At 36.4% G+C, this 15,517-nt stretch overlaps 1 protein-coding gene across 1 annotated transcript in view; it reads right to left on the bottom strand.

Annotated features, from left to right (window-relative positions):
- The window catches only part of ADGRB3 (adhesion G protein-coupled receptor B3), a 902,542-nt gene that overhangs the window by 359,395 nt on the left and 527,630 nt on the right, over window positions 1-15,517 (bottom strand). Inside the window, exon 15 of the mRNA XM_027852945.1 lies at window positions 14,632-14,675. Within this exon, the coding sequence (XP_027708746.1) occupies window positions 14,632-14,675 (44 nt within the window). The remainder of the gene's footprint in view (window positions 1-14,631; window positions 14,676-15,517) is intronic.

Genomic DNA, 15,517 nt, shown 5'->3' with positions numbered 1-15,517 from the left:
TGATTTTGGTATGATCTCTACTGGTACTGAATGTAACCCATTTGTATCTTCTCATCCTTGCAGTTCTTATGTATTTCCTCCTTTTGAATTCATAAGGGAGGGCCGCCCTAACTTACTAGAGATATTGTATAAAGTTTATCAGCTTAAAAATGCATAACCTTACACACTATCAGTTCAGACCCTCTTTGGAAGACATCTCTTCCTTGAAGTTCTAGACCTCATATGCACACCAACACAAATAGAAATAAATATGTGTGTGTATGTATGTATATGCATATATGCACACACACATCCCCAAAAACAAAACTTTACCAAAATAAAACAGTAACAACGAAAAAATAAAGTGTGAAACTGAATAAAAGGAATTTTGAAGCATAATGTCTCTTTTTTTCCATATAGCCAGGGAGGTAGTGGCATTACATACTATTTAAATCTAATTTTCACTACAGGGTAGATAAGTAGAAACAAAAGAAATGGTCTTCTACCATCCAAGGTTTGAATATGTATTTTTCTGTTTTCTGTGGAAATAAAAACTTACATTGCTATTTGCAGTCCTATTGACATATTTCTCTACAAACAAAGCAAATATTATACCAGCAATCAATCTAAGCTAACACAAAATAGTCTGTTGTAGGCCAGTACTATTCTCTGACTGTTATATGAACATTTTATTTCTGCAGAAGGAAGGCAGACTCTTCTATGGGCTTTATTTTGGAAGTTTGTAAAGCTGCCAAAATCTGGGATACGGTTGCAAGGAGAGAAAGCTCGGAAAAGTTGAAGAGATGATCTTGGCGTTTTTGTTTGTGTGAATTGAGATGCAAGATTCAGAAAGCATGATTCAGTGTTTCATGATCATCTGAAAAATCATAGAATGAAATAGTTGCTGTGGGTGTAAATGGATGACAACCTGCCATACTGGAAGCAAACTTGGAAGTAGAATGTAACATGGTTCTATCCTTAGTGTTGTTTCAGAATATTACAAAGCTCAACCTTCTAAATGCAAGCAGAAACTAGGATTTTATAGGTTACCTTCTCAGTACTTCAATAGATCCATATTCTAAGCTTCCATCTATTACTAGAGAACATAATCTTTTCTTATTTATTCACAATCCTTATCTGTGCCTTTCCAAGATTCCTGTGCAGATGATCTACCTAATGCACTATGACCTTTTCTTAATATGTTTCCTTGATATTAGTGTCGTATGTGATCTATCTCTTATTTATCTTGCCACATAACTAGGTCACCCTGAGTCTGGCCATACATATCTTTGATAATGAACTTATACCACTTCTTATGTATACCACATTTGGTTATATGGTAACATTGAATTAGGCCATCAGCATACATATTATGTGTACGTATATATATGTATATATATATATATACACACACGTACATATATACACATATACACATACATACACACATATACATATACATACAAACATATATATGTGTGTATATACATACATACATATATACATACATGCATATACATATACATATGTATATATAAAATATATATATGCCCAACTTTTGTTTTCCCATTGCCCTTTGGGATTTTGATTTTTCAGACATTATAGTGCTCTATATTTTGGTATGAGAGAACACTAGAAAAAAAATCTTTTTGGCTTTTGTGCTAAGATGGCAGAGTGATAAAGGAACCCTCTGAAGCCCTCCCAAATTCCCCTCCAAACAACTAGAAAACCACCTCAGAATTGATCCAGGAACAGAGAAGCAGCTTACCAGCATATCAGGAAAGGTCTGTCTCACTGGGGTGGAAGGGAAGCAAGGTCCTAGAGCAGCAGTAGTCAGCCTCACAGCAGGAGGCCTGCAGCAAGGCTCCAAACCTAGGGAATTCCAACAGCGAGGCCCTGCTCTCTTGCAAATCAGCAACCCCCTAAGCAAGTGAGCAGTCTGTGCAGTGCAGCAAGACCCCACCCCTAGCACAAGCCACCAGTCAGGCCTTGACCCCATTGCTGACCAGTAGTAAAGCCCATTCCCAGGGCTGGCCAACAGCATAACCCCTGTCCCTGAGGCCTGCCAGCAGAGACATACTGTCTCCATAGCAACCCAGTACCATGGCAGACCACCATAGCTGACCAGCAACAAGATTCTTCTTCCAGGGCCTTCTAGCAGAAATGCCATGTTTTCATAGCAACCTAGCATCAGGGTTTCACCCTTTCTCCAAGACCAGCCACCAGAAAGACTCTGTTACCATAACAACCCAGCAGCAAGGCCCCTCCTGGGACAGACCACCAGCTAAACTCCACCCCCAAGGAAGGCCAATACGGAGTGTCCATCCTCCAGTACAAGCCAGAAGGGAAGCCTATTCTCCAGTGAAAGCAAGTAACTAAGCCCTGAAGCCCAATGAAATTCAGCAGTACAACCCTGAGCCCCAGCACAAAAAACTTGGGACAATGCAGGATCAGAATCTAACTCTCAAATAAAAATACCAAGTCATAAAAAAGAATAAAATATCAGCAACAATCAAAAAAGAACTTGACTATAGAAAGTCACTATGGTGACAGGGAGAATCAAGGCATAAACTTAGAAGAGAACAATAGTGTCAAAATAGCTACACGTGAAGCCTCAAAGAAAAATGTAATTTGGTATCAAACCCAAAAAAGAATTCCTGGAAGACCTTAAAAGGGATTTTAAAAAGCAAATTAGAGAAATAGAAGAAAAACTGGGAAAAGAGAGTAATGCAAGAGAATTATGAAAAAAGTCAATAGCATGGGAAAAAGATATACAAAAATTTTCCAAGGAAAATAACTCCCTAAAAAATAGAATTGGACAAATGGAAAAGGAAGTACAAAAGCTCACTGAAGAGAATAATTCCTTAAAAATTAGCATTGAGCAAATGGAAGTTAACAACTTCATAAGATACTAAGATATGATAAAACACAATCAAAAAAGTTAAAAAAAATAGAAGAAAATGTGAAATTTCTCTTTGGAAAAACAACTGACCTAGAGAATAGATCCAGGAGAGATAATATAAGAATTATTGTACTACCTGAAAGCCATGATTTAAAAAAAAGCCTGGACAACATCTTTCAAGAAATTATGAAAGAAAACTGTCTTGATATGTTAGACCTAGAGGGCAAAATAGAAACTGAAAGAATATACTAATCATCGCCTAAAAGAGATCCCAAAATGGAAACTCCTGAGAACATCATAGCTAAATTCCAGGGTCACAGATCAAGAAAAAAGTATTACAAGCAGTCAAAAAGAAATAACTCAAATATTGTGGAGCTACAGTCAGGATTACACAGTATTTGGCAGGTTTCACATGAAAGAACTGCAGGACTATAAGTATGATATACTAGAAGGTAAAGAAGTTAGGATTGCAACCAAGAATAACCTATCCAGCAGACATGAATGTAATCTTTCAGGGAAAAAATGGACATTTAATGAAAGAGGAATTTCATGCATTCCTAATTAAAAGACAAGAGCTGAATAATTAATTTGACCTCCAAATACAACACTCAAAGGAAACATAAACAGGTAAAAAGAGAAGCAAGAAATTGAAAACAAAAAAATTCAATAAGGTCAAACTGTTTATATTTCTATATGTCAAGATATTCGTAACTTTTAAGAATTTTATTACTATAAGAGCAATTAGAAGGAGTGTAGGTAGACAGAGGGTGTAGAAATAAGGTGACTTTGATGGGATGATACCACCCCCCAAAAAATAAAGAGGTGAAAAGAAATTTGCACTGGAAGAAGAAAGAGGAGGGGGAGACTGCCCTGGTCATAGTGTATGATCATATTATCTTTGTGATGTAATCTCTTTGCTAGTATTTTATTTAAAATTTTTGCATCAAAGAGAACAAATGTCACATTCAATACTGCATTTGAAGAGAAAATAAAAATGAAAATATAAAAAAAATTTAATCTTTTGATACTTTTCATAACATTAAAGAAAATTTAGAAATGAGGGAAAATCTAGTGAAGTCAGATTACAGACAATTATTTTGATATTTTAAGATTTAATCTGACTGTTTCATAGCAATTTAATCTTTAATATTTGATAAAATCTTTAGATTTTTATCTTGAAGATTTAATCACTTAGTAAAGTCAGTTTAGAAGGCTGTATTTTCTAATTTTTACTATAGAACTGAAAAAAAAAATCTATCCAAGCAAGCTATTACAATGTATTTGGCCAGTAATATTTATATATTTTATCTTATGACTACCTTAATCTGTAAAATGCAAATAAAAACTCTATTGACACATCAAAGATATTTAAAAAAATAAATCTCCAGACCTCATTATTTTAATCTTTTAAGAACAAGTGACAGAGAAGAGGCCTTTCCTCTTCTGGATAAATCACATAATGAGAGGTAGAAGCAACAGGTCCAAGTCTCAAGGGAGGTAATACAAGACTTGGACCATCTATCTGTTGCCTCTGCCTCTTATTATGTGACCTACCTACATCCTTTCCCAGTCATACATACTCTTCATATCTTTTCCATTACTTTTCCTGAAGTCACTGATGTTAACAAGTTGCAGCCTGTCTATATCAGTCAATTAATCAACAAGCCAGACACTGGGCTAAGTGCTAGGAATATAAAGACAAAAATGTAACAGCTCCTGCCCTTAAGGAACTTACATTCAAATGGGTAAGACAACATGTACATACATAAGTGCAAATATAAAATGTACAATAAGAATACAAAGTAGTTTTGGGAGGAAGTAAATGTGCAACTGGAGTGTGGGAGGGGAATCAGGAAATGAATAAGGTAGCGTTTTAGCTAAGTCTTGAAGGAAATCTAGAATCCTCAGAAAAGGTAGGAAGAGCTGCAAGTGAAAAGTACAGAAAAGGCAGAAATCTGGACTCCTCCATCATGCCCACATACTTCCTTCCTCTTCCTCTCTTTTTTTACTCCCTTTTATGTGTTTCTTTGCCTATTAGGATGTAAACTCTTTGAGAGCAGGGACAGGTTTTTTTTTTTTGCCCTTTTATTTCCTTTTTTTTTTTTTTTTTGCTCATTTTTCTATTCCCAACACTTAACACAGTATCTGGCACGTAATAAGTGCTTAATAAATACTTATTGATTGACTGACTGGATTTAAGTTATTGTGTGAAATACCAGATACTTTCTCAATGTCAAGTTAAAAATCAAACAACTGTCTTCCTTCCCAGGAACAAATTTTGAGATGCTGTGTGGTACAACAGAAACATCAGCGGGGTGGGAGTCGTGCTCTAGTCTCTAGCCTCTGACATTAGCTGGGTGGTAACAGGCAAGTCATTTCATTCTCCTGGTCCTTAATACCTTCATTTGTAAAATGAGACTGTCAGCCTTGGTAACCTCTAAAATCCCTTTCTGCCTATAATTTATGAAATCAAATCTGTGATCTCTGCAGACCTCATTTTCCTTATCTGTAACCTGAGGAGGCTAGACTAAGTGAACTATGAGATCTATTTTGCTATTAACATTTCTATGAAAGGGTGAGAAATTTATGTGATCTATGTATTTCTTGGCTCTGCAAAGATGGCAGGTAAATATTTAGAAGCTTGGCACTCCCATTGTATAATAACTTCTTAGAGGAGACACCAAAATAATCATAACCAATCATAAGACTCTCCTCTTTGATGGAGATTGATTACTTAATTCTCTGAGAGCATGAGAAGTGGAGTTGGTGAGAGCTTGAGGGAAAGAGACCTTGGTTTTCAGGCATTCAGCTTCTTGAGAAGAGACATTTGGTTCAAGATTCTCTTCAGAGAGAAGTCCCTGGTGGGAGAAAAAGATTCAGGGAAGAAGTTGACATTATAAGTGCCAGCTCTTCTATATGCCATCATACATTTGAGAGTCAAAGGACTCATCACAAATATTAGCTTTTCTACTGAGTATCTATATAAATTAAGCAGGTGATTCCATCTCACTGAACCTTAGTTTCCTCTTTTGTGTGGTACAGGAGAAAGAATACAGGCTCTGGAGTGACAGGCTTAGGGTTCCAATATCAGTTCTGGTGCATACTACTGTGGTGGTGGAAGTGGGGGAGTCCTGTATTTTCTCTTTCTTGACATAAGGCATGCTTTTTCAATGTTTCATTTTCAAATGTAAATAGGAAATCACATACATTTTATCTTACTCTACCTCAGGTTCTTATGCTAGACCAACCAAAAGACAAACAGCATCCATTCTGCCTCAGACTCCCAAAGTTAATGACACGGAGATTAAAAAGTCTCTTTTCCTTCCCTTAAAATATAACAAATTGACCCCAAGACTAATGACTGAATAGTTGTGACCCTAAAATGAGCATGTGTTTTCTTTATAGTATAAACACCCATGGCAAATGGCTCATATTCAGAAGCCATAGAGATAGACTTATTCTTTTTTTTTTTTGCTTCATACCGTTAAATTTTATTCATTCATAATAGCAATGGTCATTTTAAAATAATTTTGCACTCCCTCAGAACATAACAGCTGATAGACACAAATATAAGATGGTCTCCAAGAATGCACAGTGAGGATAGGAAGTTAATCTGACAATAAAATTTTGCCCTAAATCCTACATGCTCTAATTTGTTTATGATTCACTAATTTTTTTTTATATTTCAATACATCTTTTTTATGGTAATTTTTATTTTTTTGTTTTCAACATTTACTTCCACAAGATTTTGAGCTCTAAATTTTCACCCCATTTTGCCCCACCCCCCACCCCAAGCTGGCATGCATTCTGAATACCCCTTTCCCTAGTCTGCCTTCCCTTCTATCTCTCTCCCTCCCTTCTCTTATCCCCTTCCCCTTCAATTTTCCTGTAGGGCAGGATGGCTTTCTGTACCCCATTTCCTGTATTTCTTATTTCCCAGTTGCATATAAAAACATTTTTTTTAAACATGTGTTTTTAAAACTTTGGGTTCCAAATTTTCTCCCTTCCTCCCTCCCCACCCATCCTCATTGATAAGGCAAGCAACTAAATAGAGGTTATAAATGTGCGATTATGCAAAACACTTCCATAGTAGACATGCTGTAAAAAACTAACTCTATTTCCCTTAATCCTATCCCACCCACCCATTTATTCTATTCTTTCTTTTGACCCTGAACCTCCTCAGAGGTGCTTGCTTCTGATTACCCCCTTTCCCAATCTGCCCTTCTTTCTATCATCTCCCTACTCCCTTGTCCCCTTCCCTCCCCCCCATTTTCCTGTAGGGTAAGACAGATTTCCATATCCAATTGAGTGTATATGTTAATCCCTCCTTAAGTCAAATCCTATGAGAATAAGATTCACTCACTCCCTCTCACCTTCCCCTGTTTCCCCTCTACTGTAAGAGCCTTTTCTTTTCTGTTTTTTTTTTTGTGAGATAATTTGCCCCATTCTACCTCGCCTTTTCTCCTTCCCCTAATATAATCGTCTCTCACCTCTTAATTTTATTCTCCAGATATGACTCCTTCATTTTCAACTCACCTTGTGCCCTCTATCTATCTATCTAAATCTATATATATGTACATATAATTTTTTCCCCTCCAACTACCCTAATACTGACAAAGGTCTCATGAGTTACAAATATCATCTTTCCATGCAGGAATGTAAACAGTTCAACCTTAATAAGTGTCTTATGATTTTCTCTTTCCTGTTTACCTCTTCATGTTCCACTCGAGTCTTGTATTTGAAAATCAAATTTTCTATTCAGCTCTGGTCTTTTCATCAAGAATGCCAGAAAGTCCTCTATTTCACTGAATGACCATTTTTTCCCCTGAAGGATTATACTCAATTTTGCTGGGTAGATGATTCTTGGTTGTAATCCTATCTCCTTTGCCCTCCAGAATATTATATTCCATGCCCTGCGGTCCCTTAATGTAGAAGCAGCTAAATCTTGTGTTATCCTGATTGTGTTTCCACAATACTTGAATTGTTTCTTTCTGGCTGCTTGCAATATTTTCTCCTTGACCTGGGAACTCTGGAATTTGGCTACGATATTCCTAGGAGTTTTCCTTTGGGGATCTCTTTCAGGAAGAGATTGGTGGATTCTTTCAATTTCTATTTTGCCCTCTGGTTCTAAAATATCAGGGCAGTTTTCCTGGATAATTTCTTGAAAGATGATGTCTAGGCTCTTTTTTTGATCATGGCTTTCAGATAGTCCAATAATTTTTAAATTCTCTCTCCTGGATCTATTTTCCATGTCAGTTGTTTTTCCAATGAGATATTTCACATTGTTTTCTAATTTTTCATTCTTTTGGATTTGTTTTACAGTATCTTGCTTTCTCACAAAGTCACTAGCTTCCAAGTGCTCTATCTTAATTTTTAAGGAAGTATTTTCTTCAGTAATCTTTTGGATTTCCTTTTCCATTTGGCAAATTTTGCTTTTTAGGGCATTCTTCTCCTCATTGGCTTTTTGGACCTCTTTTGCCATTTGGGTTAGGCTATTTTTTAAGGTGTTATTTTCTTCAGTATTTTTTTGGGTCTCCTTTAGCAAGCTGTTGACTTGTTTTTCAGGATTTTCTTGCAAAACTCTCAGTTTTTCCTCTACTTCTCTTACTTGCTTCTCAAAATCCCTTTTGAGCTCTTCCAAGGCCTGGGACTGATTCACATTTTTCTTGGAGGCTTTGGATTTCAGAGCTTTGGCTTCATTGTCTTCTTCTGGTTGTATGTTTTGATCTTCTTTGTCGCCATAGTAAGATAATATAGCCTGACTCTTTTTGCGCTGCTTACTCATGATCCTGGCCAATTACTTGAGTTTTAAACTCTTTGTTAAGGTAAAAGTCTGTTTCCAATGTGGAGAATGCACTGTCCCAAGCTTGGGGGGGTTTGTCCAGCTGTTTTCAGAGATACTTCCAGGGACCTGAAAATTTTCATTTCTTCCAAGGTGCTATGATAAGGGGCAAGGTGTTTTTTCTACACCGCCACAACAAGCTCCACCACACCAGTGTCCCTCCTTGCCCCAGGACCGCCCCTCAGAACTGTGACTCAGATCTAAGCACTTGTAAAGCAAGAGATTCCTTCCTCAGCACTGGCAAAGAGGTCCCTGTAATCCCCCTCTGATCAGCCAATTGATTCCCCCTCAGTCTGTGGTCAGGAAGCTCAGGAAACAGCCCTGGCCCTGGGGGTGGCTGAGACCTAGCTTCTTCTCTCACCGCAGTAACAGACTTTTCCCACTGACCTTCTAAGTTGTCTTTGGCGTTCCTGGGTTGAGAAGTCTGGAAACCACCACAGCTGCCTGCGATTCAGCCCTCTGAGGCCTGCTCCAGCCCGTGCTGAACTGCATTCCTCTCCCCACCCGGCACGATATACCTTTCAGATCGGCCATCCAAGCTGTCTTTGGCTAGAAATTTATTTTGTTCTGTCTTTTTGTGGGTTCTGCTGCTTTAGAATTTGTTTAGAATCATTTTTATAGGTATTTGGAAAGGTTTGGGGGGAGAGCTCAAACAAATCACTGCTTTCCCTCCACCATCTTGGCATCCCCCTGAGATAGACTTATTCTTGTCTCAACATGATGTCTCTCTTTATCTTGGTTTATAATATTGCATGAGATAAAGAGTTTTACCAGTTTATACACTGAATGGTGTAGTGGATCAAGCACCTGACATGGAGTCAGAAACACATGAGTTCAAATCCTTCTTCAAACTTAAATAACTTTGTTATCCCATGGCAAGTAACCTCTTTCAGCCTACGTCTCCTCATCTTTAAAAAAATGGATATATTAATAGCATACCTCACAGGGTTGTTGTCAGGATTAATTATTATAGCATATGTAAAATGCTATATAAACCTTAAAGCACTATATAAATACAATGAATATAATTAACAATAACAACAACAATAATATTAATAATGAAGATGATGATTTGTAACACAAAATTACCTGTATGACCTTAGGCAGTGACTTAGCTTCCCTGGACCTTGGTTACTTCTTGTATAAGATGAATGGATTGCACCAGACGCCACTAAGGTACAATCCAGATCTACAGCTAGACCTATATATGATCACTGATGATTACTGTAGTCCCTATGGCTCTAAGACCTATAATCCTATAATACAATTCTCAAGTATTGGAACACCCAATAGGAGTAATTGATGATTACTACCAATTACCGAAGTCTTGTATGGCTATTGGGAAAGACTGTATGGATGACTGTAGTGAAAAGTACTCTAAAGATTAACCCGTGTGTGTCCTCCTTTGACTTTCCATGGGCTTCTGATAACTCTCAGAGTGGTCCAACAAGGCACTATTTTTATCCATTTAAAAGGTGTTGCCAGGTTGGCCCACTTCTGCCCACTTAGGCAGAGTGGGCACCATTGAAGAAGAAATTTCCCTTTAAAGGCAGCAGCGGTAGAAAAAAGAAAAAAGAAAAAGAAAAAATGTATTTATTAATGCCTTATGTATTGTCCCTCACCTCTGCCACTACAGGAAAAGGCCTGTAGCCTCAATTTTGTAGGTAATAAGAACTGTAAGAACTAATAAGAATTGCATATTTTATTGACATGTCCTAAACATTCTTCATTCTAAGAACTTCTCATAGTACCTGGGAAGAGGCATTGCTTTTTCCTGTATCTCAGACATATATCATATTTGGAGCAAGTTACTTTTTTCATATCTTCCTACTCAATTCAATTCAAATAAATGAATATGAAACACCTAAAATGTGCCAGGTACTTTACTGGATGCCAGAGAGACAAAGATAAGTCCTCCAAAATACATATTTTGCATATATTAGCAGCTCAACTGAAAAATTCAAATTATGTATCTCCCTCAGCACCTAGTCTAGTAATGTGCACATAGTCAATATTTTAAAAAAAATGTTTGTTTAGTGAATGAATAAATTAGTAAACGAATAAAAGCATACTATTGGCCATGGTTCTAATACGATTCAAGTTCTTTAACCCTCGAGTACCACAAGAAAACCAACCATCTCCAAAACCTGTTATTACTTAGTATTGTTTATCTGGGCTTTTGTACAAGTAGGAACTAACTGTCTATAAGAACTAGATAGGAAACTTTATTAGTGTTTTTATCAACACTAGCTCTCCTCAAAAAGGTGAGTGTATTTTTTTAAATTAAATTTCATTTCATTTTCAACTATCCATCTTCTCCCCCTCTCATCCCCTCACCTTTAGTTAAGAATGCAAGGAAAACAAAACCTATATTATAATCGTTTATAGTCATTTAAAACAAATTCTCACATTGGCCATGTCCTCCCTCAAAATATATCAATCTGTATATTGTGTCAGGAGGTGGGTGGCAGGGCTCATCACGAGTACTCTGGAACTGTGGTTGGTCAATGTGTTATCTGAGCAGTTAGGTAGCACTGTGGATAGAGTGCTGAGCATGGAGTCAGAAAGACTCATCTTTCTGAGTTCAGATCTGGCCTCAGACACTTGCTAGCTGTGTGACCCTGGGCAAGTCACTTACCCCTGTTGACCTCAGTTTCTTCAACTGTAAAATGAACTAGAGAAGGAAACGGCAAATCACTCCAGTATCTTTGTGAAGAAAACTTCAAATGGGGTCATGAAGAGTCAGACATGACTGAAAATGACTGAACAACAACTACATATTGATCAGAAATCTTGTCTTTCAAAGTTTTTTTGTCTTTCCAGTATTACTGTTACTATATAAATTATTCTTCTGGTTCTGTATACTTTGTATCAGTTCATGCAATATTTCCCATATTTCTCTGAAATTATCACCTTCATCATTTCTTATAGTACAATAATATCCCATCACATACATATGCCATAACTTGTTCAGCCATTCCCCAATTATAAGCACACCTTGTAAAAGAGCTACTATAAAAAAGTGTTTGTTTGTTTTCACAGAAACAAGTCCTTTTCCTCTTGTTTTGATTTCTTAAGCATAGAAACACGGGCATATTTCAGGGTCTTTGAGCTCTGGATTAATTAGCTGAGCTTGTGGTACTGTTCTTTAATGGTACTTTGCCCTAGGAGGAACTCAGATGATTTCATGCATTATCTGGAATTCTATGTTTCCTTTCATTGGAACAGCTGTTACAGTTGGGGATTCTTGAAGAATGAGATCTCTTTTTGGAATTGTTCTCTTCTAGGGCACATTAAAAAAGTTGGACAGGTATAGCCTAAGGAAAATCATGACTAAACTAGTCTAACTACACAGTGAGAAACACTTAGAAATTAGGGACCACAGTCTAGAACTGAGTAATTTACTTTTCAATGCACTGCAATTACCTTGCCATAGTATATTATTCTTGAATTTTATATTTTATTTAACCTTGTTAATAACCTCCTACAGAAATCTACTCTTAATATCTTGCATATGTAGAAAGCATAGGCAGAAGAAGAGAAGGGAAAGAGGGAAGTAGGTGATGAAATGAGGAACTCTGATATGGTAGAAGTAGTTTGAATATGGTGGATCTCTGAATCTGGGGAGCTGAATTGTCTCAAGGGTCAGGAACATACAAGACTGGGGCTAGAGTGATCAAGCAAGTTTAAAAAATAGTAAAAGGTGAGAGGCAGAAAGGCATGTTGGATAGAGAGCTGTCCTTAGAATCAGGAAGATGAGGATTCAAATTTCACCTTTGCCACATATTGGCTGAGTGACTGTGAGTAATTCACTTAACCTTTCAGTACTCTAGAAAAATCTCTAATGCTAAATATTACACATTAGTTGCTGATCTCCATTGACAATGGGAATTCCCTCACCAGGCATCTCCCTATACTGATGAAATCACAGGTCCAGATGGAAGAGAGGCATGAAGAAAAGGAGATATGAAGGAAGAAAGGCAAGCAGTCCAGCACTGGTGTCAGAGGCAAAAGTCTCTGGGAAACTGGCCTGATTATGGTTTAGTTGACTACTGGAAATTGGTGGTCTTGATATGAAAGTCAGATCCTAAATGTTTATCTGAGATATAACATTCTAAGGAACTGTTCCAACCTACCAGTTGAGAAAATAAACCCCCAGGAAAAAAAGGAGTGGAGAAAGAGAATTTGTAATCATACCACAGATAATTTCAGATCTGGAACAACAGAGCATGTCACATAAGCACTATATTTAAAACAAAAAAAATAAAATAGGAATTTGAGAATTAAGTGGAAGCCTGGGATTAGTAGTTCAAAGAAACAAACATCCCTTTCAACCTTGAGATTGATTTGGTACTTTTGTTATCTTTAAGCTAGAAGGTGGACTGGAGTCATGCCTATGAGTTCTTAAACGGATATTCAGTCTTCCAGAGATAGGAACTCAAAAGGAAGGACTGGGGATTGCAAGAGCTGAACAGTAACAGCAGAGAGGAGATAGCAATCCCAGACACCATCCAAGATTTAAGAAGCTAAACCAGAGATATTGAAAGAAGAAACTAAAAGGAAGGCTGAGTTGTGGTAGAAAAAGGAAAGATTATGGGGGGTCATCAGGCTCTTACAGGCACCTCAAAGCATAAGACTCATGATGATGCCACTTGTTGTATCTATCTCTTTAAGGATTGTGTAAAGTCTAATAAAAGGGGCAAGGTCCAACTTCCTATCCCCAGATCTATCCTATAACAGATACTTTCTCTTTCTTCTTTATCTAAACAATTCCTGTATCATGATTTTGCCTCAAACATAGAGCCTAGAGGTAAATGAAAATTTAAATTAGAGCAGAGAGCTAGACCATAGAATAAAGGGGATAAGTGAACCTGATGGCCATTATAGTGCCCCTCAGCTAAAAAGTAAGCTAATTGTTTTGAATAGTGTGGCTGATTAAATTTCCAGAGAGAAAGGGTACAGAGAGAAGTCAGTGACCAAAGAAAAGAACATAACCTCACCTACTCCCTAGGGAAGGGATAGGAAAAGCCAGAGAAAAAATTCAATTATTTCTCACATAACAGAGGAAAGGAAATAGAAAAGATGAAGTAGGGGTGGGGCATCTCTACCTTATACAGTGACAGCCATCTGTATTACAAAAAGAACTACTGAACTTAGCAGATATCTGGAAAGCAAATTGATATAATATTATTTCTAGGGTAAGAGTTTGCTTAAATAAATAAATAAGCAAATAAATAACAAACAAATAAATAATTCAACTCAAGGAGCATCTATTTTATATGAAACTTCAGATCTCATATTGCCAATAAAGCAATGGATAATTAACCACATGTGTTCTAGTTATAGATTTCAATAAAAACATAATTGAAAGATTGCTGTTATTCAATCCAATAAATATTTTATCTACCCAAATGTAAAAAAAACCCCACAAAACTATGAAAAATGTTACCTAACTGTTTAAATTAAATAAAAATACTGGAGTCAAATAAATCCATCATGGGTTTGAATAATGGAGTCTACATAGTGGCTAAGCAATCACATTGGAATTTTAATCTTAAAATAAATGCCTAAGTTACTGATTTAGCAAATTGAGACAATAGGCCAACCCCTGCATTTCTAAACTATCAAAGATTAAAAAAATATTCCCTTGAAATCCAAACAGGAACATGACTTAACAGATTTGCTAAGGCAGTTCTATCCTGGGATAGATATATCCTAGTAGCATCCAACACAAACATGTTTATCATGCTGCCTACAGACTTAACAAAGGGAATATTTTCTTTTCTTGTGTAACACACATCCCACTGACTTGAAAACACTCCTATTGACTAGCAGGCTTCTCAAATAATTTAGTGTGCTTTTGAATATATTTAGTCCAAAATAAGGTAAGAAAACATCTGTTACTTACGTTTTTGAGTCATCCCACAGCACACAATAAGGATTCAAAGTACCCTAAAAAAAAGAGAAGAAAAAAACAAATAGAACTTGAGTAAATAAAATTTTAAGAATAAGGCATTATAGGAAATACAATCAAAATTAGATATGATCTTGCAGTATGGTGCTGGAAAAATCATCCTCCTTATTTTAATAATTTATCCTTCATTTTATTTCATAGATGTAATTTTGCATTTTTAAGTTAGACTAAGTACTCCTACATAATTTCAATCATAATAATAGATTAATTACTTTCAAAGCTTAGGTTTTTTGACCTATGATTATTAGGAAAAGCAGTGAGGTAGAGGACTGGTCTCAGAGTTAGGAAGACCTAGGCTTGAATCTTGCCTGTAATAATACATACTTTCTATCTGACCATGAGAAAGTTAATTAATGTCTTAATGTCCAAAGCAACCCTCTAAGACTCCAGGAGGCTGATCTGTATCCACAGAAGGAATTTCCTTAGAAGGAGTTGCCTACACTTAAATAAATAACCAAATAAACAAACAGATATTTTTAAAGTCTCGATTACAGAACAAAAAGAATTTTTAAAAATTAAGATCATTAGAAAATAAGTTCTGCAAAGTGGAAAATTCTGGTAAACTGTCACATATTATGTTTTATATTTTGAAAGATACACAATTAATCTTTCTTTAGTCCAAAAATATTGTTACATAATCGTATCCAAGAAGGCAAACAACTTTCCCTATAATTAAATTATAATTAAGTATTTTAAAATCTGACATATTATAATTTAGATGAGGAAACAATGATAGTAAGCCCCAAAATAGACTGAACCTGTTTTGTGGTCTATGTGTGTGTGTGTGTGTGTGTGTGTGTGTGTGTGTGTGTGTGTGTGT

The sequence above is a fragment of the Vombatus ursinus genome, unplaced genomic scaffold, assembly GCF_900497805.2.
Source record: "Vombatus ursinus unplaced genomic scaffold, bare-nosed wombat genome assembly UNPS02009835.1, whole genome shotgun sequence".
NCBI classification, from domain to species: Eukaryota; Metazoa; Chordata; class Mammalia; order Diprotodontia; family Vombatidae; genus Vombatus; species Vombatus ursinus.
This window is presented reverse-complemented; position numbering and strand designations above follow the sequence as displayed.